The following is a 22,897-nucleotide window of genomic DNA, read 5'->3' as shown; positions in this document are numbered from 1 at the left end:
CTCACTTGCATTTGGGCAGTACTGTCCTCTCAAATCTCAGGCAATTATGAACACCAAGGATCTGCCCTGGCAGGCTCAGGCCTTACCCCGAGATTGGGCCCAGCAGAAGGCAGCAGGCATCCCTGAGGAACGGTGGAATGAGGGGGTAGGACGGTAGTGCGAGAGTGCGTGTGCCTGCTTCCAGTTGGGGAGGGCCCCCGCCCCCCAGATGGGCTGGGAAACAGGCATCGCAGCTGAAGGGCTAGTGTCCCTGAGAAGGGCAGCTCTGTGGGGAAGGCAGGAACAGATCTGGAGGAAAGAGCCCTGTCCTGGGGTTGGAGCTCCCTGAGAACCTAAACATCTGGAGTATCTTTGAGTTTTTCTCCCAAGTGCTTAACACTGCAGAGCACAAAATCAGCACTCAAAAACGTCTTGAAGAAGAAAGGAAACCTTTATTAGCCTCCAGAGCACTTTTTAAAAAACTAAGGCAAAAAGTAAAACGTAGGGGCAAGGAAAACCAACGCCCAAAGAAGGGCCTGTGAGGGCCCTCAGGACTCACTCAGGACACACAGCAGACGCTGTTCCTATCGAGGGCATGGGGGAGGTGGGGAAGGCTGCGCTGACCCACTAACCCAGGCCCGAAGGAGGAGCAGAGTTGTGATGCTAGGCCAGGAAGGTCAGAACTTGCTGGTGCAGAGAGTTAAAATCCACTTGGGGGCACGGAGAAAGCCGGGCATGTAGGAGGCCAGCCAGCCCATGTTAGTGCCATTGGAGAGAACGGAGCTCACAGACAAATAGTTGTGGATGGGACGGCCTGCAAGCCACAGAAGAGAAGGGTTAGAGCCTCGTTTCTCACTCCTTGGACACCTCCAGCTTGGCTGAGTGGGGCGTGAGGGAGGAAGGAGCAGGGAGCATGAGGCAGAGGACCAGGCTGCTGCTAGGCCAGAGCTCTTACCATCCACATCACGAAGGCGGTAGCGTCGAGCAAGGTCACAAGACGGCAGCACCCTCCCACTCAGGTTCAGGATTTTGGGGTCTGTGGGTGCACATATGGCTGAGATGGCATGGCAGTGGGGTAGGGTGATAAGTCTGCAGTGGTGACTGGGCACCACTGAGACAGGCTTGGGAGCCAAAAATTATTTCTCTCTGTTCCTGCGTTCCTGGGCCTCTGGCTCCTAGCCACCCCTCCTAGGAGCCAGCTCCGGAGGCTCCCGAACCTCAAACTGGGCATCTTAACCCTTCAGGTCTCCAGAGCCCGAGAAAAGAAGGGCATGTTCCTCAACCATCCCCTAAGCCAGGCCCCAGAACTGGCTGCCAGCGCCCTGCAGGTCCTCCCTGCCCTTTCTGGTTACAGCAGCTGCCCCCCAACCTCTTTACCTGTTGCCAAAGCCACTACACATTTGCCACTCACTTCTGTGGTCTCGGCAGTTGGGAAATTAAATTTGAGCTGAAATGCAGGGACAGAGGAGTGAACGGTTAGTTTCCAAGAGTACGGGCGAAGTCTCTTTCCCTCTTTCAGCCTCTTTCCCAGGAGAGAGCGCCTGCAGTATCTTGGAAAGTGCTGGACCTCCTGCTCCCCACATCCAGGTGAGCCTTGCACCCTGGCACCTGGACCCGCTCCCTCTCATCACTGCAAGGATCGGTGAGTGCCAACTATGTCCGGACTTTGTAAGTTAGTTTCAGCTTACAAGTCAGGAGTACGGGCTTCGGAGCATGACAGCCTTCCCCTTAGGGCATATGCAACATCGAGCAAGTTTCTTAACCTCTCTGGGTTTCAGTTTCACCACGTGTAAGATGGCGCTAATAGCCCTCTCCCAGGATTATAGGTCATGATGTGTGTGCTCCTGTGCCTGCCCAGTAGTTCCCGGGTATTTACGCTCTGTCGTCACTGTCTTGTCATTGAGGATGCAGAGGGTGATTTCCTGCATTCCTGCCTCCCTTCCCTCCCCTCGCCAACCTGTTTAAACAGGGGATCGTTAGTGTCTCCCTTCAACATCTGATCTTTCATCACTTCCGTCTGCACCAATCCTGGCCACAGAGACACATAGCTGACACCATGGCGCTTCAGCTCCTGGGCACAGTCAGCAGCCAGCCTGTCACACTGTAGAGGGAGAGAAGGCAGGAGAGAACCAGGGCGCCTGGCCATGTCACTTCCCTTACCTTCCCTGCTTCTGCTGAGGATGTCCCAGCCCCTTGCCCTTCCCAGGAGCTTCATCTCAACTGTCTACCTTCCCCCCTCCGCACGCTGCCTACCCTGGCCAGCAGAGAGGAGCCCAGGCAAAGGAGCTGTCTATGGAGGGGCAGAGGGAAGGCTGCTGGCCTTCCTACTCTGACCACTGGGTATTGTATCTCCTAAGCAATGGGTACCATCACTGTTCTATACCTCCCCAAACCCTGTGCTGTTGGGTCCTCACCGCAGCTTTGCCCACACCATAGGGGACATTGAAGAAATATTGCAGACCCCCAACGGAGGAGATGATCACGATGAGGCCGCGGCCTGCTGGTACCATCAACCGAGCTCCGTACACCGAGCAGAGGTAGTGTCCTCTAGAAGGTGGGGCAAGGAAGGCAGAGTGGGCCTTGGTCAGGGCAGGCCTGGGCGCTGCAGCCCTGGCAGCTTCCTCTGCCCTCTAGTGGCTGTGGTCAGCCAGCCACAGGTCTGTAGTCAGAGCTGGGCTATCAAGGGTTTCAGGGCACATTCAGAGCAACATTGGGAAAATCTACCACTGATGGATGCGTGCAAAGGGAAAACTCAGTTTTCTAATTTCCTATGTGGAGAAACACCCAGTTCTTCCCAACTGGGTGTTTCTCTATCCTGTGTGTCTCCTTGACCTTCACAGGGAACATTTCACTTCCGAACTTCTTTTCACCAAATGTGTGGAGGTTCTCTCCAATACCAACAAGCAACTCTCAGACACTAGTAGAGGGCTCGTGAATTCAACTCAATTCCAACACTATCTTTTGGGAGACAGTGTGAGATCCCATAGATTAAGGACTCAGTCCCATGAAACTGCCCCCCACTTTGGATACTAGTCACAAGCCCAGGTTATCACCTGTGCTTCTTTCTGACCAACTGGCTATAGATCAGCAGTTCCTATGACCCCCTCAGGTTTGATTAATTTGCTAGAGTGGCTCACAGAACCCAGGGAAACACTTACTTATATTTACCAGTTTATTAAAGGATATGGACCAATAGCCAGATGAAGAGATACATAGGGTGCAAGGTCTGGGAGAGTCGCGGGTGCTGGAGCTTCTGTCTCTGTGGAGTTAGGGTGCCCTGCCCTCCCCATATGTGCATGTGTTCACCTACCTGGAAGCTCTCCAAACCTGACATCTGGGATTTTATGGAGGCTTCCTTGCTAGGCAGATCAATTATTAACTCCATTTACAGCCTCACTCCCTCTCTGGAGGATGAGGAGTGGGGCTGAAAATGCCAAGCTTCTGATTGTGGTTTAGTCACTCTGGTTCTCAGCCCCCATCCAGGAGACATCCAGAGCCCCACCCAAAGTCACCTCACTGGAACAAAAGATGCTTCTAGTTCTCTCATCACTCAGGAACCTACTAGTTTTAAGAGCCCTGTGTTAGAGACGGGGTAAAAGACCGAATATTACGACAAGAGATGCATCTAGTGTGCTGTCACTTAGGAAATTACAAGAGTTTTAGGAGCTCTGGGTCAGGAACCAGGATGCAGAGACCAATATATATTTTTTCGATTATCTCACGGTGAGAAATGGCAATCTTTAGAAGATTTAATGAAAGAAAAGAGAACCGTCATAATAGCAATGAGAAATCTAAAATAGCTTGGGGGAAAAAAACCTGAGAAACATACAGAATATATACGGTAAAAGTGTAAAATTCCATCTAGTTGAAGAGAATAAGCACTGGCAGATTTTTTTTCAAAGAGGAAACAACATGTAAACTATCAGTTCTGCTTAAGTTAATGCATAAATTCAACTTGAGTTATATCTCAATCAAACTTCTGGAGGAATTCACAAAATAATCTAAAGCTTAATGAGAATAAGCATGTGAATATTTCCAGGAAAATTCTGAAAGAGGAGGAGTAGTATCTTGTGGGTGAGGGGGATATGCCCTTCCTACCCCGCCACCTTGTGTTAAGATGTATAATAACCTAAGAGCTACAACAATGCAGTACTGGTATCCATACACAGATAAGTCAGTGCAACGAAACAGTCAATAATTAGATCCAAGTGCAAATGAGAATTCAGTGAATCATAAAGGGAACATTTTGAATCAATGTGGAAAGAAGGGTCATTCAGTAAATGGATTTGGGACAACGGGACAGTTATTTGGTTGGTGGGCTTGGCTCTCTACTTTATTTATTATATCAAAATGCATTCCAAAAGGATAAAACACATGAGTATAAAAAGTAAATGCACAAAAACACTAAAAGAAAGCACAACCGTGTGTTTATAAACACATGAGGTGGGGAAGGCTTGTCTTGGTTCACAGCAAGATAGAAAGTACAAAAGACTGACAGACTTGACTTCTTAAAAGTAAGACCTCTATCTATCTGTCTACATGTATAGAAATACCCCTAAGTTTGTGTACAGAGAGGCAGGGAGACCATGCTTACAAAAAATGAATAATAAATTGGGAAAAATATATATGCATATATATATATATATATACACATACATTAGAGGAATCTATTCTACAAAGATCTCTTATAAGTTGAAGTGAAAAGAATAACAACATAAACGAAACTCACAAAAGAATAAAGAGCCAGTAAACAAATGAAAAAAAAGTTCAACTTCACAAGTAATAAGGAAGTATGAATTAAAAAAATCCTTCAGGTGTCTCTGGCCTGTCAGAATAGCAAAGCTTGCATGACCAAGAAGCCTAATACGTCTAGCATGATTAAGGATATGGGGAAGTAGATACTGTCCTTCATTGTCAAGGGATTATAAATTGATGGGGTCTTTTGGGGGGATGGCTTGATAATGTTTATTAAATCTTTAAGGAGTACATATTTTGGCTCAGAAATTCCACTACTGCAACAGATAAGGGAGTAGATATGTAAGTTGTGGTGCCTCCTGTCAGTGGAGTATTTAAAAGAATAGTGGAATATATACTAGGCTATTAACAGTAGCTATATCTCATTCACGTGGGGACGGGGGGCAATGGGGAATAAGATATACTGGTCTTGCAGTCTCAAAACTCTCACCGGCAAGAGGTGAGGGTGTGCAAGGCCCCTCTCTTTGGCAGGCTAAGCATGTGGGAGTTGCCAGTTTCACCTCCTTGGGTTTTCTTTTCTTGCCTCTTGACTGACTGTCCCCCTCTGACCTCATAGTCTTTTTTTAACTTTGGAAATCACAATTGGATTTTAATCCTGCTTCCTTTGAGCTGCCATTAGAAGCCTTGGGTATTGTGAGATGTTTTAGTCACAGATTTGCAGATAATCCCTTAGTTACTCCCATAGGTGGCTGATCACCTCCATGCAGTGCAGTTTCTGAAAGGGTACCATTGTTTCAGCAGCAAGAAACAGAGACTCAGCTGGTGTATATCATGTTGGGCAGACTTTAAATGCTGTGCTTCGATTCACTCTTGTGCCAGATGTATGTATAACCACGAAACTCTGACCTCACGAATGCCTTTGCCTATGGGTCTGGAGTAAAGATGTGCAGTCTAAAATGGCTGGCATTCATTCTTTCTTCCTGACCTTTTGATCTTAAACCAAACAGTTTCTTCCTCTAACAGTTTCTGTGAATATTGACTATGGACGATAGGCATTACTGAGGAAGGACGGTGCCTTCTGGGTCGTGTACTTGGATGGGCAGAGAGTGAGGCAGTAGAGAGGCCATGAGCAAGTTAGAGGAACATTACCGACAAACGAGGCAAAAATTGACGTTCCCTGGATGGAACTTCTTCAGAGTTAAGTGGATAAATGGGACAGAAGAAGGGAAAAAGAGACAAGGAGGTCAGAGGGAAATGGAGAGGGCATATGGGGAAAGGTTCAGGCTCAGGATGAGTGACTGACTAAATGAGTGAGGGCAGCCCAGGCCACTGCAGTGGGGCAGGGGGAACACCAACCTGAGTCCAACATCGTTGATATCATCCCAAATGGAGGCGGGGCATTCCCAGAATGTTTTGTTTTTGTTTTTCAGGATTGCCTGGAAGGCACAGGGAGGGTGATGAATGGGATGATCTGAAGGCAGGAAGCTATGAGGGTTTTTTTCAGTGGAAGGGACAATGAGTGGGGATGAAGACTCAGAGGTCAGAGGGTGAGGTCAGGAGTGTGGAGCTGGGATAAAAGTTCAACGAGTACCTCGGCCCCAGCAAAGGCATTGTTAACCAGCACATCCAGACGCCCATGCTGTTCCCGATCCACCTGCTCAAACAGGCTTCGTACTTGACTCTCCTGGCTTGAATCACACACCACGGGCACACACCGGCCACCTCGGGATTGTGCCTGGAGAGGGACAGAGGGAATGAGCTCACAGTCTCCACATGAGTGTGAGACATAATGCAAATACCCTCAAATGCCAGCTTGGGAGCTAAGAAGGCAATCACAGGAGTGAAAGCCAGCAGTTGAAGGCCATGGTGGGCAGTATCGTCCTCTCGTGTCTGTTCGAGGAGTTTCAGGAATGCTAGGTCCTCCCGTTATGGAGCAAAGTGGATTGGAACCTCAAGTTTAAAATCAGTAAACATGTACTGAAGCCTAAGGCATTGTACTCTGCAAGTGAAGGGCAAGGAACAAATAAGGCATGGAGGTTGTTCTTGAGAAATGAGTTATCATTTTCCTTGTCCTTGGTCATTTCCATCTCTCATGCCCTCAGCTGCAACCCTTCACCACCCACGTGGAACACCTACTCAACCCCAGCCCTGTTACCCTCATTCCAGTAATGCCCCTGCCTGGTAGCTGAGAAATCAAAGCTCTCAGTCAAGAACTACTTCTGCTTCCCGTTCTGCCTCACCTTCTACAAATGTGCCCCCATCCTCTAACTTCAGAGGAAGAAGATCACCTTATTTAGGAATGATCCTGTTCTGCAGATCCATGCTCTGGGTCCCACCTTCTTAGCAGCTTGCCTCCTAACTGCTCTCCTGCACTCACAGAGCACTCTGTGCACCTCTCCCTCTTATCATGTACCATATTCACGTTACATTGAAATTATTTGCTTGTGCCTTTGTCTGCTGGACTGTATCTTTTGATCAAGAGTAGAAGTTGATCTTTTAATCTTGGTAACCCCAGTGCTTCAGCCATTGCCTAGAAATCAAACATACTCAAATATTTATTTAACTGAAATGTGTAGAAGAGTCAAGTGTACACTTGCAGTTCCATAAAGTCTTGCCTAAAATAGAACAACGCACAGGTTCCACAACCCATTGGTTGCAACTCCAAATTCCCTGATACTCTCAAACAGGAAATGTTTCCATAAAACTCACTTGGTGGGAAAATTTAACCTGATAGGAAGTTATTTTGGGGGCTCATTTATCCCATTTTGAGTGATTATTCACATTTTGTTGAGGAATATTATGGTTTCAGGTAAGGGATTAGGCGAAGGGCTCTGGCAGGTGGTTTCTGTCTCTTTGGTCCCTTCCAGAGGAAGCACTCACCTCCTGAGCAGTGGCCTGCAGCGTGTCGAGACGGCGGCCAGTGATGTATACTGTGGCACCTTCTTGGCAGAGTTGCAAGGCGATGCCTCGGCCAATACCCCTGGAAGCACCAGTCACCACGCACACTTGGCCCTTCATGGAAGCTACCATGACTCACAAGCAAAGGGGGTGGCGGGGGGAAACCTGTAGAAGCAAAGACTCGCTCTGAGAGGCCTGCAGGTTTTGTATGTGGAGGAGAACCCTGACAGTTGGCAGGAAGGGGAGCCAAGGCTGGGATCCTTTGATGGGAGAGAAATTTCAGAGGGGATAGAACAGTGCAGGCCCTAGTTCAAGGCTGACTGTTCTCTTTGGGAGGGCAAGGAATGAAGAAGGGGTCTGGGTGGGTGGGTCTGTCCAGGGCTGGACACCTCCTGGGACTCTCTGACTGGGGCTGACTGGGTGGGGGATTCTGGCGCGGCAGTCGCCGCCGCGCGTCCTAGTAGAGTCTTGGAGGTCTGGGGCTCTGGCCGCTGGCTGGCCCCGTCAGGCCGAGCCCGGGGGCACGTCTTCCGTGTCCGGGGTGAGCACGAGGCTCAGAGACCCTGAGTCCTAACGAGGGAGGTCGCGCTCCTCACCTGTCAACTGTGCTGCCTCCGGAATCCTGGCGTCGTCTGGCTCGCGGTTCTCAGAATCGAGAACTTGATTCCGGCCGTGGGGGCGGGACGCACTGATTACGACTGGGTCAGGGTGTGAGGCTGAGGTGCAAGTCCGCTTCTGTCTCAAGTCAGCGGACAGCGTGGAGCGGGCGGGTCAGAGTGCGAAGCGCGGTCGGGCGAATCTGGGCGAATCTGGGCGAATCTGGGCGGGGACCAGGATTGGCAGGTGGAGGCGGGGCGGTCTGGCGACACACCCACTCCAGCCGGAAGGCTTAGGGGCTGTCGCGGGACGATGACGTCCCGAGCGCGCCGGCGTTTCTAAAGTACGACCCGGTCCGGTCCACGATTGGACGAGTGAGGGTCTCCCGGCGACCGAGGCGGCTTTCGTGGACGGAGAGGGCCCGAAGCACCTATGGGACTGGGACCACGCTCCGCCCACAAGGCAGGGAGCCGGTTCCCAGCTGGCGGCAAACGAGGGCTCGGTGCCAAGGGGTCTGGGCGGCCCGGAGCAGGCCGCCAGCGGCACCCGTGCCCGCCCTCGGACCGACATTCGGACGCGGCTCTGGCTGCACAGCCTCACCTGAGTCCCGAAGCTCTGGGCTATTTCCGCCGGGCCCTATCCGCCCTGAAAGAGGCTCCGGAGACCGGAGAAGAACGAGGTCGGGAGCATCTTCCGGGTGGGGCCGAGAGGGACTCGGTGGGCATAAAATGTAGAATAAGCGAGGAAATTGCCCTGGGTTCCCAGATCGTGGCGTGGGGACTTAGTTTCATCCACTACTTTCTCCCCACACTCACCCCCGCCTCGTTAGTTGATGGAACATACATAGCCTTATGCTCTCAGTCTCTTAAAAATATTTCTTTCCTCGTCTATCCAGAGTTGATGGTGCACAATGTTTTGAAGGAAGTGGAGGCTCAGACCCTAGCCTTGGCCACAAACAGGACTGGCAGTGAGATGCTGCAGGAGCTGTTGGGGTTCAGTCCTCTGAAACCGCTGTGTCGAGTATGGGCTGCACTGTGCTCCAACTTGCGCTTGGTGGCCTGTCATCGATGCGCCGTCCATGTATTGCAAAGTGCTTTGCTACAGCTGCCTCGATTGCTGGGGAGCCTTGCAGAGGAGGACGAGGAGGAGGATGGGAAGGATGGTCCCTTGGAGAACCTGGAGGATCTGGTCCTGGGACTAGCCTCTGAGGTGTGTGATGATTTTCTTTTCTACTGTGGAGACACACATGGCACGTTCCTGGTCCGAACTCTGCTGCAGGTGTTAGGAGGGACTCTTCTGGAGTCTCAGAGAGCCAAGCACCATGGCTCTCAGTCACCCGGTAAGTAATATAAGACAGGGAGTAGATCTTGAGGAAAGGACAGTATAGAAAGTCCAGAACTCTGCAAAGCAAAAGAGTAATTTTTCATGACCATGAAGAATTAGCAAGAAAATTAGCACAGGTCTTACTTAGCAGGCTGAAGATAAGTGTGCACAGAGGCCCAGAGGTGAGGGTGCACAGCTGTGTTAAGGGCACAGCTATTAGAATGGGGGCAGGAGGAAGAGGTAATTCATTTGAGAAATGGATTGCAAACTTTTTATAAAAGCCACAAGTCAGAATAAGAAATACAAAAAAAAAAAAAAAGAGTATCTGTAGACATACTGGATTCAAGCAAAAGTTCAGGAAACAATAGTATCCTTACTTCATGCAACCCACTCTGATATTTTCTTTTCCTTTTTATTTTATTCTTGTTCTATTCCATTAAGGTGATGGTTGAGACCTACTAAGTTGATTTCATAATGCACTCTGGCTGTGATCTAACATTTTGAAAAACCTTGGGAAATAAGGTTAGAGAGTTTAGACCATGAGAGCTGGTTGAAGCTCCTTAAGCAGACTAAAACAGAAATACAGTCTCAGTTCAGTCATCCAGATGAGAAGAGACATTCATAAGTGTTCAGCATCTCCCAGCTGGGTCCTTGTTCGTCTGTGGAATTCTGCCCCCCTCCTGAATGGTAGTTTGTGATCTCACCACTGCATATGTGCTGATTTTCCTTCAGAAGCCCAAAGGGCCCCAGCTCGGGAATGTAAACCAACTGATTTTGAAGTCCCTGACACCTTCTTGAATCGTCTTCAGGATCTAAGCTCTTGCTTTCTGAAGGACATTGCTGGTAAGGAGGGAAGTAGAAGGAGGTCTAGGATCTACTTTTCTGGAGGTGATTATCATCATCCTATTTAGATCAGTTTTATTCCTCTTTTTTTCAAATCTGATCTGGTTTGATGTTGGAAACACTCTGTGTAGACCCTTTGTATCCATGGTCCCTGGTACCTTATTGCTGAGGCTCTATAGGTTGTCTGGATTTGGGGAACACTGCTTTTGTTATTTCTGCCCACTCCCTGCAGTATTTATCACCGACAAGATCTCCAGCTTCTGCCTTCAAGTGGCCTTACAGGTCTTATACCGCAAACTGCCCCAGTTTTGTGTCCATCTCTGCAATGCTGTGATTGGCTACCTGAGTAGCCGCAATTCCTCAGCAGATGGCAGGTATGGTCAGCACCTCAGGATCGAGCTATGTTGTTAAGGCCATGTGAAATGGACGAGGGGATGTGGGTATTTTGGATGAAGTGGGGTGAGGTCTTCTGGTCGTCTTCTCCTTGTCTCTAGCCCACTACTGCTATTTCTGCGGGACCGGACGAGCTCCAGACTCCTGGAGCAGGTGCTGCGCATGTTGGAGCCCCCAAGGCTCCAGAGCCTGTTTGAAGATCACTTCCACGGGCAGCTGCAGACCCTGGCTGCACATCCCATTGCCAACTTCCCTCTTCAGCGTTTACTGGATGCTGTCACTACCCCTGAGCTAGTGAGTCAAGAACTGGCTTGATGTGTTTCTCTACTCTGTTGTTTATTCAGGTTTCTTTGCCGTGGGCCATGTATTATTGTATGCCCACCTCTGTGTCTGTCGGACTAGTGTGAGGACTAGTCTCCTTGAAAAGTTATTCCTGGGGGCATTCCAAGAGCCTAGGGTGAATGTCTTCTTCCCAGAAAGATTTGTTTTGGCTTGTTTCAGGTGCCAGTAACAGCAGGAGGGTGGCTTAAATCAGTGCACAGGTTGAGGTTCCACAGCCCACTCGAGTTCTGGGTACCAGGCTAACAAATCCATGAGTGCTGGAGCGGCTGCCGTAGCTTCTCTTTTTCTTCTGCTACTTGGCACCAGGCATGCTTCTTATGATCACCCGGGTGGGGAGTTCGGTGAAGGGGCAGGTTTAGTCCTCATCCTCTGAGATCCCCTTGTCATGGATGTTATCCAGCCAAACCAAAGTCCTGATATTGGCAGTGCTTTTGTTTTATTTAGTATTTTCAGTTGTTTCTGGCAGCAAAACATCTATGAATAACTTAGCCTCCTAATAGCAGACTGCCAAAGATTCTTCATTCCATGCTTCCCCTCAGCTGTCCCCTGTGTTTGAGGAGCTGAGCCCTGCCTTGGAAACTGTTCTGGCCCGGGGTCGCCCAGGGGTAGTCATTGCCCTGGTGGGAGCCTGCCGCAGAGTTGGGGCCCTCCAAGCCCAGGTCCTGCAGCTGTTGTTGGAGGTGAGTGGGTGTTAGCCCAAAAGCATTCATGCCCTCAGTTCTAATTCTACCTGTTTGGACTTACCTAATCTACAGTGGTTGTATCTCTGGACTGAAGAGGTCTAATGCCTAGGGAGTTCACAGATGCCGGGAAAAATGAGGTCAAGGTCATCATAGCCCTGCAATGGAAATTGTCTCCCAAAACTAAGAAGTTATTTAAGGAATAAATGTTCATTCAGCCCATTATGGGTGTAGACGCTGGGGACACAGAGGGGCAGGTGAGATCCCGGCTGGGGACACGGAGGGGCAGGTGAGATCCCACCCTCGTGCAGCTTACCTCCGTGTAGTTGAGCATCCTTACCTTTCCTGCATGCTTTGCCCTGTCTAGAGAGTTGAGTATAGGGATGAGATAGTTCTCAGAGTCATTGTGTTCTGTGTTCTCCTGTAGGCATTCCACTGTGCAGAGCCTTCCTCTCGGCAAGTAGCCTGTGTGCCTCTCTTTGCCACTTTGATGACTTACGAGGTGTACTATGGACTGATGCAGGAGGAGGAGGCAGTGCCTGCGGAGCACCAGGTGAGGTAGGGGAGAGGCCAAGCCAGTGACTAACTGGGGGCCAGGCCTCCCACGGTTTAGGGATCCCCTCGCTCCTGAGGTGAGGTGGTGAGATCTCTAACTTCATCCAAGTGAAGGTGGCTACCTCCTGATTCCTTATCTCTGTCTTCCCAGATGGAAATGGCCACAGCCAAGGCCCTCGGGGAAGTGACAGTTCTTGGGTCTCTGCTGCTCCAGCATCTGCTACACTTCTCTAACCCTAGTCTTGTACTTCGAAGTCTGGGTGCTTTGACAGGACCACAGCTTCTGACTCTGGCCCAGAACCCTGCTGGTTCCCATGTGCTTGATGCTGTCTTGACCAGCACCTCTGTGACGTGCAGACAGCGCCGCCGTGTGCTGAAGACCCTAAAAGTAAGACTTTTGGCTTCTGCTTTGATTGCCTCACCATTATCTATTTAAGAGAATACGAGCTTCCCCCAGGACTGTCCTTCAGAGTCAAAGAGAAGATACGTAGCTCCTAGACTATTTGATTCAGTCTCTAAACTCTTGTAACTTCACCCTTCTGCACTCCCCAACACACTTATGTGGAGTGCCCTAGAGGGACCTCCCTTGCTTGTCTCAATGCAGGGACAATATGTGGCTCTGGCCTGTAGTCGCCATGGCAGCCGTGTGCTAGATGCCATTTGGAGTGGAGCTGCCCTGGGGGTCCGGAAGGAAATTGCTGCTGAGCTGGGTGAGCACCAGCACCTCTCTTTTCAACCTTCCCTCCCCTCACTGCAGACAACTGGGTCGCTGGGCAGTGGACTTCAGGTCAGCAGTGATTTCAGTTCCAAAGAGTGGTCTTGGCCATGGGTTTGTAGCGTTCTGCTCTCCCCTTCACCTCTGCTAATGGTATAGTCTTGTGCGCCCAGCCCTCCTCTCGGCTTCTGCTCTTTGGAGAGTGAGGTGTTAACTCTACCCTGAGGTGGGTCCAGGGAAAATGGAGGGAAGAGGGGACCTTTACCCCCAGGCAGAGTCTCTTTGAGCATGAGTGGGTAACTGCATGGTGATACTGAACATAAGTGGTTCCTTTTGCAGGGGAGCGGAATCAGGAGCTGATAAGAGACCCTTTTGGCCATCATGTGGCTCGAAACGTGGCCCTGGCTACTTTCGTGAAGCGGCGAGAGGCTTGGGAACAGCAGCAGGGGCCAGTGGCCAAGCGGAGGCGGGCTTTGAACTCAATACTTGAAGGCTGAGGCCCTTGGATCTGGACTTGTGTGTTGACAGGGGAGGGGGAAAAGGGAGTATCTATTGTGTTCCCTTCCTAGTTTAAGTTGGAGTCATAAGTGTCAGTGGCAAACATTTTAATATTTTTATTGGAAATGTTTTTGTTATTTTTGGGTTGGGTATGACAAAATAGAGACCTCATGTTGACTCAGAGAGGGCGGCCTTCAGTGCACTGGGGAGCTTAGGGACAGGAGGAGTTGTCAGGAATCTAGATGTAGTAGCAATCAGGGTGGGATCAAGATGCCTGGGGGCAGGCCGATGGCCTTTCAGGATAAGTGGGAGGCTGAAAAGATGGCTAGGAAGAGACAGCGTTCCTCAGGAACGGGTATAGGCACTGTGCTGATGGTGCCTGTCACGATGGGGTCAGAGGACAGTGGGGACATCAAGAGAGCCATCTAATGTGTACCATCTGCAGGTTCCCACAGCTGATGCCGTCACAGTCCTCACAGTGTGTCTCTTGGAATGAGTCTAGGTGCAGAAGCTCAGGGCCCCTTCTCAGTAGGGATGGAGGCGGCCCCGGTGCTGCCACTGCCCCCGCTCCGCTCCTTCCAGTGTGTGGCGAAGGGTGGAAGAAATTCCCAGCAACATGTGGCCCAGGCCTTGCAGTAGTGTGGAGGTCCAACGGAGGAGCTCCCTGAAGGGCAGAGACAAGAGGAGGTCAGCGGGGGCATCCTGGCAGGTGGCCCTCGAGCTGGCAGCTGGGGGTTTTCCATAGGGCGGAACTAACAGGCAGGTGAGTGTGTGAGAAGGAACTGGAGGAACCGCAAGCGTAGGGGATGGGGATGTAATGACATGTTGATCTCTGACCTGAGTACTTTCTTTGGGCCGAGTCCTTGAAAGTCGCAGCTCATGGAGTAGAGCCCGTAGAAGGTGGCTTTGATGTTCAGGCTGCCGAAGAGGTCTCTGGGGTTTTGCTTGTACACGTCGAAGGTGATGCGCGCGATGTCCTTGCTGTGCTTGGGCTTCTCCTGGCCCAGGCCGTATGACAGCACCCCACTCTGTAGGGAACCCCGTTGTGTGATGGCCCCTCACGCACTGACACCCCCCACTAATCCCCGTCAGCACTGAGTCAGCCCACTCCTGCCTGGACTTTTTGTCCACTGTAAGGCGTCCTTGGCAACTCCTCACCTCTCCCCGTGCGTCTGCCCCTGTATCAGGGCTAGGCTAGAGAAGCAGCTCGGGAGAGAGTCAAGGGCCTGGGGCCTATAGCTGCCCCCGTCTGGGGTTCTCACCCTGCTGGGGCTCCAGCTCTGCCCGCACTCCAGCACCATCAGGCATGTGTCATCCTCCAACAGCTGCAAGAAGTCCTCGCTCTCCACGGCAGTCCCATCCTCCTCTAGCACCAGTGTGAGCTCCCCACTCAGCAGCAGGCTCTCCAGGGCCTGCCCAGTGGCAAGAAGCAGGAGGGAAGGGGCAGAGCTTATCCCGTGCCTCTTCCCTCTTGAGTTGCACAGCATCCATCGATGGGCCCTTGATGCTGGTTGATATCCCAACTCTGCTTCCTGGGGCTTTGCCATCCCCCAGACGGCTCTAGCGTTTAGTGTTCTTCAGTTGTTGGGCTGACCCGTTTCCCTGTTCGCTCCTACCATGTCATTGTCCTCTGTCCCTACTCCCTTCCAAGCCACTCCTGCTAGTTTGGAATTGAAAAGCTAACCAGGTTCTCTTGAAGTCCATCCTTCTGTCTACTCTCCAGAGTCCCACCTCACTGTGCCCCACCCTCAGAACTTTTCAATAATAATGTCCTTTATAAAAACAGTCCTCCAGACCTGTTTTCAGTAATACTGACTCAATATTTTTGAGTCTTCACTGGTGCCATGTATCTGTACAACACTTTACATACATCATCTTCTTTTACTCCTTTCAGTCAGCCTAGGAGGTAGGCGTGTCATTCATTATTCCCTTTTTGTAGGTGAAGAAACTGGAGTTTTGATAGGTTGAATAAGTTCTTGAGGTTTGACACTAGGAAGTGGCAGCATCAGGATTTGAACGTGATTTGTCATACAAATCGCCATTCCATACTGACTTCTTGAATTCCGTCCTTCCAACCCTACCTGTCTACTCCTTCCCCTGTCCCCAAAGAAAAGCCCACTCCCTGGGAAAAAAATGACCGAAATCCAGCAGAGGTCATTGGGCTGAGGCCCCTTTTAGCCCTCAGGAGTAGCCATGTAACAGCCCCTTTGGTTCATGCCAGTTTCACACTCCTTTGAGCCCCTTGGCTGCCCCTGCGATAGAAGCCCAGGGACTTGGCTCACTTACCTTGTCTAGAAGTTCCTGGCGGGTGGCAGCTGTCAGGCCTTTCCGAGTGGTCCTCTTTTGATCACAGACACGGAAAGGTCGCTGGGGTGGTGGAGCTGAGGTCCAGACCCTCCGGCCAAACTCAGAGCTCATATAGGATAGTGACCTGGTAGTGGAAAGGGGAGGATGGGGCAGAATGAGAGAGTTAGGGAGGGAGGGAGGTATCTAGGTTTGCAGATTATAGTCGTGCAGGGAGACCATGGAGTGGGGGTGGGGAGCGGATGGTCAGGAACTGTACAGGTGCGCTGTGGAAAGTGGGGGTGGGGAGGGGAAGGGGTACTGGTACGTGAGTCTCCTAGGTGCCAAGTGGAATTGTGTGTTGCCCTGAGCATATTGCCAGAGTTGAAGGGTGGGGAGGAGGGTTAGAAATCACCTGAGTAAGCCTCTGGGGTTCAGGGCAGAGAGGTGCTCCATGCTGGAATGAAGGAGCTGGAGAGTTGTTTTTTTGTGAGTTCTGGCTGGCGGGTTCTCTGCTGTGCTTGGGCTGAGCGGGTGGTGTTTTGGATCTCAGCCTCAGTGAGGTGGGGGATGGGTCAACCTGGACTCTGGCCCCCTTGTCTGTCCGGTGAGAAGTGCAAAGTCTAGGTGGAGGGGGCGGAGATTGGCCTAGATCATGTCTTGGGGAAGGATTGAGGCCAGAGTTGCTGGCAAAAGTCACATTGCTTGGGCCTGTGTCTGCTGGTGGCGTGTGCCGTGAGGGCAAATGTGAGCTATGGAAGAGGATGGAATGTGACCTCTGGTGGTTTTCTTTCTATGGAGGGGATTTCTAGGGACAGTTTCTGGATCCCATCCTGTGAGAAGCTGCATTATATGTGATTTGCACTGTGCCATGCTTTCCCCTACTGGAAAAGCTATAAACTGCAGCTTTAGGAAAAGGGAGGCTTGGCTGAGGTGGGGATTATGGACAGGGTTTAGGGTAAAGGAGGTGAGGCCACCTAGTTAGTACCTGGGGAGTGAGAGAGGGGAGGGGGGTTATGCGGAGAGAATGGATCCTGCTCCATGGCTGCGGGATCACCAGGACCTTTCTGGGACTCTGGCCTTCCAGCTTTCCTGCTGCTTCCTCCTTGATCTAGGGGAGGGGATGGCTCCACGTGCCTCTGGCTTCCTTCTCCCGAACTGCCTGCTTAGGCCACCGTGGATTGCTCAGTCACCTTCTCAGCTTTTTCTTTTGTCTTTGTAATGCACATGAAGAACATGTGAACGTGAGGGGTGCCAGGAAGTTGCAGCCCTGAGGTTCTGTGCTCACATGAGTAACAGAAGCCTTGAAACAAGGTGGGACTGCAGAGACTGGAAGATCCTCCAGCTGGGAGATGAGTGGGGAATGAAGACCAGTCCTCGGAAAGTGGAGCTGCTCTCTTGTGGGAGAACCCAGCCCTTATAGCATCCCTGCGCATTCATTCATTCAACAGACAACGATAGAGGGACTTCTGTGCTGTACGCCATGATAAGCAAGTGGGCCATGACAGTGAGCCAAGCACAGACACAGTCCATGCTCTGATGGAGCTTATGTTCCTGAGCAGGGCTGTCCAAGGGAACTTCCTGGATAATGTAAATGGCGTAGACAGGCAGTTAAATAATCATAGAGGCAAATGTAAACTTCCAGTTGGGCCCTTTTGGAGAGGTACATGGTGCTAGGTGAGCTCCTAGCAGGGGAGCTGCCCTTTTTGGGGTGGGGAAGTTTGCCAGGGAAGTGCGCTCAGAGTTGGGGTGTAGGTGCAGGGCTGGATGCACATGTGCTCCCTGCCTCTCCAGCCATGGAAGCCTGTGGCGCCTGCGTTCTAGTTTATGCTGTCGGCTGTAGCACCTCTGCTTCCACTCCCTCTGTGACTTACCCAAGCACCCTTGTTTGGCTGCCTGTCCCCTTACCTGGCCCTGTGCTGTGGTGGTTGCTCAACAAACATTTCCATAATCTAGCCACTCAATCACCAAACAATAATCATTGAGCATCAATACAGCTCGAATACAGCTCGCTCTGTGGCCGCAGACTGCCAAGGTCCCTGCTGTGAAAGATGTTACAGTCGAGTTGGGGAGGCAGACCCCGTAGCAGCAAAGATGTACAAAAGATGATTGCAGCCACTCGCAAGTGCCCTGAGGAAAATTAAACAGGGTATTGAGATAGAGATGGTGGTGGTGAGGGGGTCCTGGAAAAGAATGAGTGAGTTAATGAATGGTGGCCCTGAGGATGGGGTAAGACACACTGCATCCCACTGGGCTGGGGATGAGATATGAGATTAGGAGGGGGAGCTGGTGACTCTCAGATCCCAGGGTGGGGAGATTGGGGTGAGGTGGGGAGGGGTGGGGAGCTTGGGGAGGGGTGGTGAGGGTGGCTGCACTCAGGGCCTCACGGCCAGGCCTGGAGTCACTGGGCTGGGAGTGGACAGGGAGTGCCGTAGAGCGTCAGAACTCCGTGTAAAGAGGGAGGACACCTGGCATTGCTGACAGGAGCAGCACTGTGTCCCTGTGGCCCCTTTTGTACCCAGTCGTGACTCAGGCTTGAGTCGAGGCAAGGTGTGCAGCAGGGAGGACCTGGAGTTGAGGTTCAGGGAACTTGCTGAGGGTTGGCCAGCTTCCCCAGGGCCTGGCCCCAAAGAGGGCCCCAGGGTTCCCACCACCTGGCAGTCCTGCTGGACAGTCCTCTCTGGATCTCAGGCCCCTCACCTTTGCAGGCGGTGGTGTGAAGGCTGAGTTGTGGCATGTGGGGCCGAGGCCAAGGACTGAGGTATACCAGAGAGCAGTAGTTCTGGAAGGGTCGGTTCTGGGGCACAGGCAGGCCTGGTCCACCTGTCTCCAGGGAGGCAAAGTGGGGTCCACACCAGCAGGTCCCACTGGGCCTGTGAGCTCAGCCACACTCTGGGTGGCACGGACACTCCAGGCACTGTTCTGTTTGCAGGGTTCAAATGTTCCGTGAGTGTGAGTGTGAGTGTGTGTATATAGGGAGGTAAAGGGTCCAAGACCCAGCTCTCGAGCTGGGGGTGATTGTCAACCTTATCCAGGGGATGGGATGAGGACATCTATGGCTCTAATGCTAGTCAAGAGCCAAGTGATCATCAGAGGTACTCCAGAGGGGGCAAGAGCAATGGCAGAAGAGTCTAGACATTTCTAGGAGGTTGAGATGGGCTCCTGGGAAGAATTCTGGCAGGGGGAAATGGGTCTGGGATAGGTGGGGTAGTGGGTGGCACTCCAGGGACCAGAACAGCTTCTTGAGCAAAGGTGTGGAGGAAAGGAAGTGCGGTCAGATTAGAGTAGGGCAACTGAATTTGGCCACTGGATCCTCGGGCTGAGTGAACCTGGCAATGCTTTCACCATTCTGCCCAGTCCCCCAGCAAACAGACAAGCTCCTCCAAACAGCAACAAGGAAACCCTGAAAACAGGCAACAGAGGTGGTGTGAGGCAGGGGACACGCCCTCTGGAGTCATACACGCTTGGGTGAATCCAGACTCTTTCACAGTAAGGACTTGCAACCCTGGACAAGCACCTCAACTCTTCTGAGCCCCAGGTTCCTCAGCTGTAAGAAAGTACTTCCCTCAAATGGCATATGCAAAAAGATTAAGACCTAGTAGAGTGTTTAGGTCATTGCTGGGGCTCAATAAACACTAATTCTCACAGCCTGTGGATGGCAGGAGGCTCTGGTCAGGCTCAGCTGTGTTAAAGTGACAGTGAAAACCCAAAAGCCGAGTCACCTTTGCTACCTCCCACACAAGCTCCCTGGGGATGCTGGGGCATTGTCTGTTTGTGGGGTTCCTGCTTTGTTCTTTTCTTCTGGAACCACCTCTCCAAACGGGGTAACCTAGACCTGCTCACTCTGAGGATAGGGGCATACGTATTCATGTTTGCTAACAGAAACTGCGGAAAGCCAGCCCTAATTCCTCCTCCTGCCCCCTTCACTGCATTCCTCACAGGCTCCTCCATTTCTAAGGGCCTAATAAAGGGTCCTTTGCTCCCCCCCACCCCAGAGTCCCCATTATCAAGCTGAGCACCAGTAGCTTCCAGTTGTCTCCTCTTACAGCATGCGAGTCCAGGCAGGCCCTGTGACCCCTTGACCGTCCGTGGCAAGCCTGCGCTGGGCACTGACTGGAGCTGGCCCACTTCTGAGCTCCTGGAGGAGCCTTGGTGCAGAGGGCAGCAGCATGCACCCGCAGGAGGTCCAGCCTGTGCCTCTCCTGAGCCCCTGCTCTGTCCTGGGGCAGATTCTGCCCCTGCAGCTCAACATGGGCTGGGTCAGTCTGGTCAAACGGGAAGCCACAGGCTCTGCAGGTGGTGGCTGTTCAGGGGCACCCACAGGTGTGTGTGGGGTGGGGCATCTGGCCAAGGTGGGTGGCAGGGAGGGATCAGGACAGAGCAAAACTAACCATGATGTGCATAGTTGCCTGGAGGCAGGAGCTGAGGCAGAGGTGAGTTTTTGCAGAGACAGGCAGGGATAAGAATGTCGGAAAACTCCCAGGAAGGTGAAATCAGAAAGGAGAGAGAGCTGTGGGTGGTCTGGGGAGCAGCCTGGCTCTCCATGGTTGTCCTCTGGGTCTCACCGTAGTTGTCTAATTGTTTCACTGTGATAAGGGAAAGAACTTTGCGAGCCCAGGCTTTGTCATCTAAGTCCTGCAGTGCTGGGACAGAGGAAGCTGCAAGGAACGCTGGCTGGGAGATGGAGGTGTCACAAGAAGACTCAGCAGAGGGGCCGGGGCAAGAACAGGTCAGGGTGGGCCGGGGCCAAGAGTGACACTTGCAGCTCTGTCCTCCTGGAGCTGCGTTGTCCCTGGGTCAAGCTGAACCCATGACTGCTCAGGAATGCAAGCCTGGCTCGCTTGCCTCAGGCTGGGGCTACCCTGAGACCTCGCACTCCAGAGCAGCTCCCTGGGCATCACAAGAAGCCAGCCTGCACAACTGAGAAGGCACTCTTACCAGGCCTCCTCCTCTACAGCTGGCTGCCCCCAGGAGTCCTCCCTTAACCTGTCTCTCAGCATCCGAGATGGAGCCCTTGGTGGAAACCTAGTGCCCACAGTTGAAATCCTAATCGCCTATCATTGCTCATCTCCTTTCACTCTGGAGATCTATGCTACATCACACTAACTAAAGGTAGTGAGGCCACACGAACATTTAGGTGTTCTGTCACAATTTTGTCTCTCAGTACCTGCCTTTTTTTTTTTAACTATTGTATTAAACAAATGTGATTATTCCCGCTCCACCTCTCTCCAGATTCCTTAAGTCCCTGGTCAATATCACTTCCTCCAATCCAAATGCAGCTATTTGCTTTCTCCTGTACTCTCAGGGTATTCTGTGTAAACTTTACTATAGCACCCATCTCACCAAATTCAGCTAGTCCCCCCTGGGGTCTAGCATGGTGCGGGGCAGAGCGTAGGTGTCACGTAAATGTTTTCTGAATGACTGTTGGTCCCCCAAATGTCCTGAGACTCTCTACTGTTAGGTTTCTCAGGTTTTGAATCTTGTCTACCTCCAGTCAAAACTCACTGTCTACATTTCACTCTCTCGAGCTCTGTACTCTATTGCTTACGTTCCCAAGATCAATTCAATGTCATCAGAGGAAGCAGGGTGGTGCACTGTGAAGGACACTGTCCCCTTTGGCTTTGGGGCCACCAGGACTAAGGTCTAATTCTGTGTGGTGTGGACTCTTCAAGCCCCAGGTCACTCACTTCCTTTAGTAAGTGGGAGGTATAGATGACTTCTAAGGTCGTCCAGGGCTGAAATGAAAGGCCCTTGTGGGCTGGAGCCTGGTCTGTCTGGTTCTGTGCTCTCCCAAAGAGAAGAAAGGTGCCTGCTGCAGAGCATGCCCCTAAATATTTGTCAAAAGAACTGGCAGCCTCAGTGGCTACATATTGCTTGGTGCTTTGTTATCTAATTTGCAAAGTGGGGAAATCAGGATTTGCACACAAATTTGCACGACTCTGAAGCCATGTTCTTCTCACAAGACCTTGCTTGCGGCTTTAGGAGACAATGCCACCACACTAGGCTTTGTTCCGGTGATGGCTTTTAGTGACGGCTGTGGAAGACTGCAGGAGATACCGAGGTCCTTATTTGCATGGCATAGAAGCAACTGCCTCTTCCTCTCATGTCGGACTCCTCGACCCCCGACCAGCAGAAGGGAGGGAGACAGGATGAGTTGTCGAAGACCTGAAAGGACCAGACAGGGGACTCAAGGCGTAACAGCGCAAGAGTGGTGCCGAAAAGGCATCTCTCATATTTATTGATCACAAAGTGACACTTGAAAGCAGTCAGTATTATACATCATACAATCATTAACCTTTTCCAGAACTCAATGTTTAACCACCGCCAGACAGCCGGGGCACAACGCTCCTCATCATAGAACAATAAAGGCATAAGGTAGTGATGTATCACTCTAATACATGCTTCACTAACAATGAGGAAAAAACTCAATTAACAGAAAAGGCCAGTTTGAACCCACACCCTCACCAACCTCAGGGGATAATAGGCATTTGGGGCTGGGAGGGTGATGTGGAGCTCTGACTGCTGGGATCGAAATGGGGTGCCTGGGTGAGGGGTAGAGTTTAGGTACATAGTGCCAGGCACATGCCGATAAGCTGGCTCTCCAAAAGTGACGCCTGATTGGCAACATTTGTTCTCTGTGGTATGAACCCTCTCACTGCAGCTGAATTCAGGCAACCAATATGATGTCACTGACAGGAGAGATGCTAGAGATGCACATGATCAGCTGTCACAAGCCAGTGAGCCACCCTTGCACACCACTGGCATGCTAACCAGGGCTTTCCCATAAGCTACAGAAAGATGTCAGCTCCTGCGGACACTGTGCACAGGCTTGGGAAGGCTCAGTCTCAGCCTGCCTTTTTTGAAGATTCGATATGGCCTCTGCCCCTCGAACATACAGCAGCCATCCCATTACATTGATGGCCGGTAGGCTGCTGGAGGGAGGGCTCCCTCAGAGTAGCCCCAGGTCCTCTTGAAACCCACCCGCGCTCATTACCTCGCCTCAGGCTGGGACAGCTCCAGAGCAGACAAGGCAGCCCTGAAGGGCTCTTGCCATCAGTTCTGCAGATGCTAACCAATTCAGATGGTATGGTCCCCA

At 51.5% G+C, this 22,897-nt stretch overlaps 3 protein-coding genes across 5 annotated transcripts; 1 reads left to right on the top strand and 2 right to left on the bottom strand.

Moving 5' to 3' along the window:
• Positions 1 to 411: 411 nt before the first annotated feature.
• On the bottom strand, positions 412 to 8,400 carry LOC140843010 (dehydrogenase/reductase SDR family member 1-like). Its single transcript, XM_073211442.1, has 9 exons — positions 8,169 to 8,400; positions 7,555 to 7,737; positions 6,266 to 6,409; positions 6,031 to 6,110; positions 2,394 to 2,526; positions 1,937 to 2,080; positions 1,357 to 1,426; positions 935 to 1,015; positions 412 to 793 (listed from the first exon to the last, which is right to left on the bottom strand). Exons 2-9 carry the CDS (start codon positions 7,702 to 7,704, stop codon positions 657 to 659), a joined length of 939 nt encoding a protein of 312 aa, XP_073067543.1. The 5' UTR covers positions 7,705 to 7,737; positions 8,169 to 8,400; the 3' UTR covers positions 412 to 656.
• A 67-nt stretch (positions 8,401 to 8,467) lies between these two features.
• LOC108389865 (nucleolar protein 9) lies at positions 8,468 to 13,644 on the top strand. 3 transcript variants are annotated; one of them, XM_017648343.3, is made up of 10 exons: positions 8,473 to 8,848; positions 9,065 to 9,508; positions 10,225 to 10,335; positions 10,568 to 10,709; positions 10,830 to 11,022; positions 11,610 to 11,750; positions 12,178 to 12,303; positions 12,457 to 12,693; positions 12,910 to 13,015; positions 13,360 to 13,644. In XM_017648343.3, the coding sequence occupies exons 1-10, from the start codon at positions 8,602 to 8,604 to the stop codon at positions 13,515 to 13,517; spliced, it is 1,905 nt and encodes a 634-aa protein (XP_017503832.1). In that variant the 5' UTR covers positions 8,473 to 8,601; the 3' UTR covers positions 13,518 to 13,644. The 3 variants fall into 3 exon arrangements, with proteins under 3 accessions (XP_073067541.1, XP_017503833.1, XP_017503832.1); XM_073211440.1 differs by lacking the exons at positions 12,910 to 13,015; positions 13,360 to 13,644 and adding an exon at positions 13,063 to 13,340 and having other exon boundaries at positions 8,468 to 8,848; XM_017648344.3 differs by lacking the exon at positions 12,910 to 13,015 and having other exon boundaries at positions 8,470 to 8,848.
• Positions 13,645 to 14,043: 399 nt separating this feature from the next.
• Positions 14,044 to 16,437, bottom strand: LOC140843108 (lipid transferase CIDEB). Its single transcript, XM_073211443.1, has 5 exons — positions 16,217 to 16,437; positions 15,805 to 15,949; positions 14,781 to 14,930; positions 14,356 to 14,546; positions 14,044 to 14,182 (listed from the first exon to the last, which is right to left on the bottom strand). Exons 1-5 carry the CDS (start codon positions 16,255 to 16,257, stop codon positions 14,044 to 14,046), a joined length of 666 nt encoding a protein of 221 aa, XP_073067544.1. The 5' UTR covers positions 16,258 to 16,437.
• Between the last annotated feature and the right edge of the window lie 6,460 nt (positions 16,438 to 22,897).

This window comes from Manis javanica, chromosome 8 (assembly GCF_040802235.1).
Source record: "Manis javanica isolate MJ-LG chromosome 8, MJ_LKY, whole genome shotgun sequence".
Taxonomy (NCBI): Eukaryota; Metazoa; Chordata; class Mammalia; order Pholidota; family Manidae; genus Manis; species Manis javanica.
This window is presented reverse-complemented; position numbering and strand designations above follow the sequence as displayed.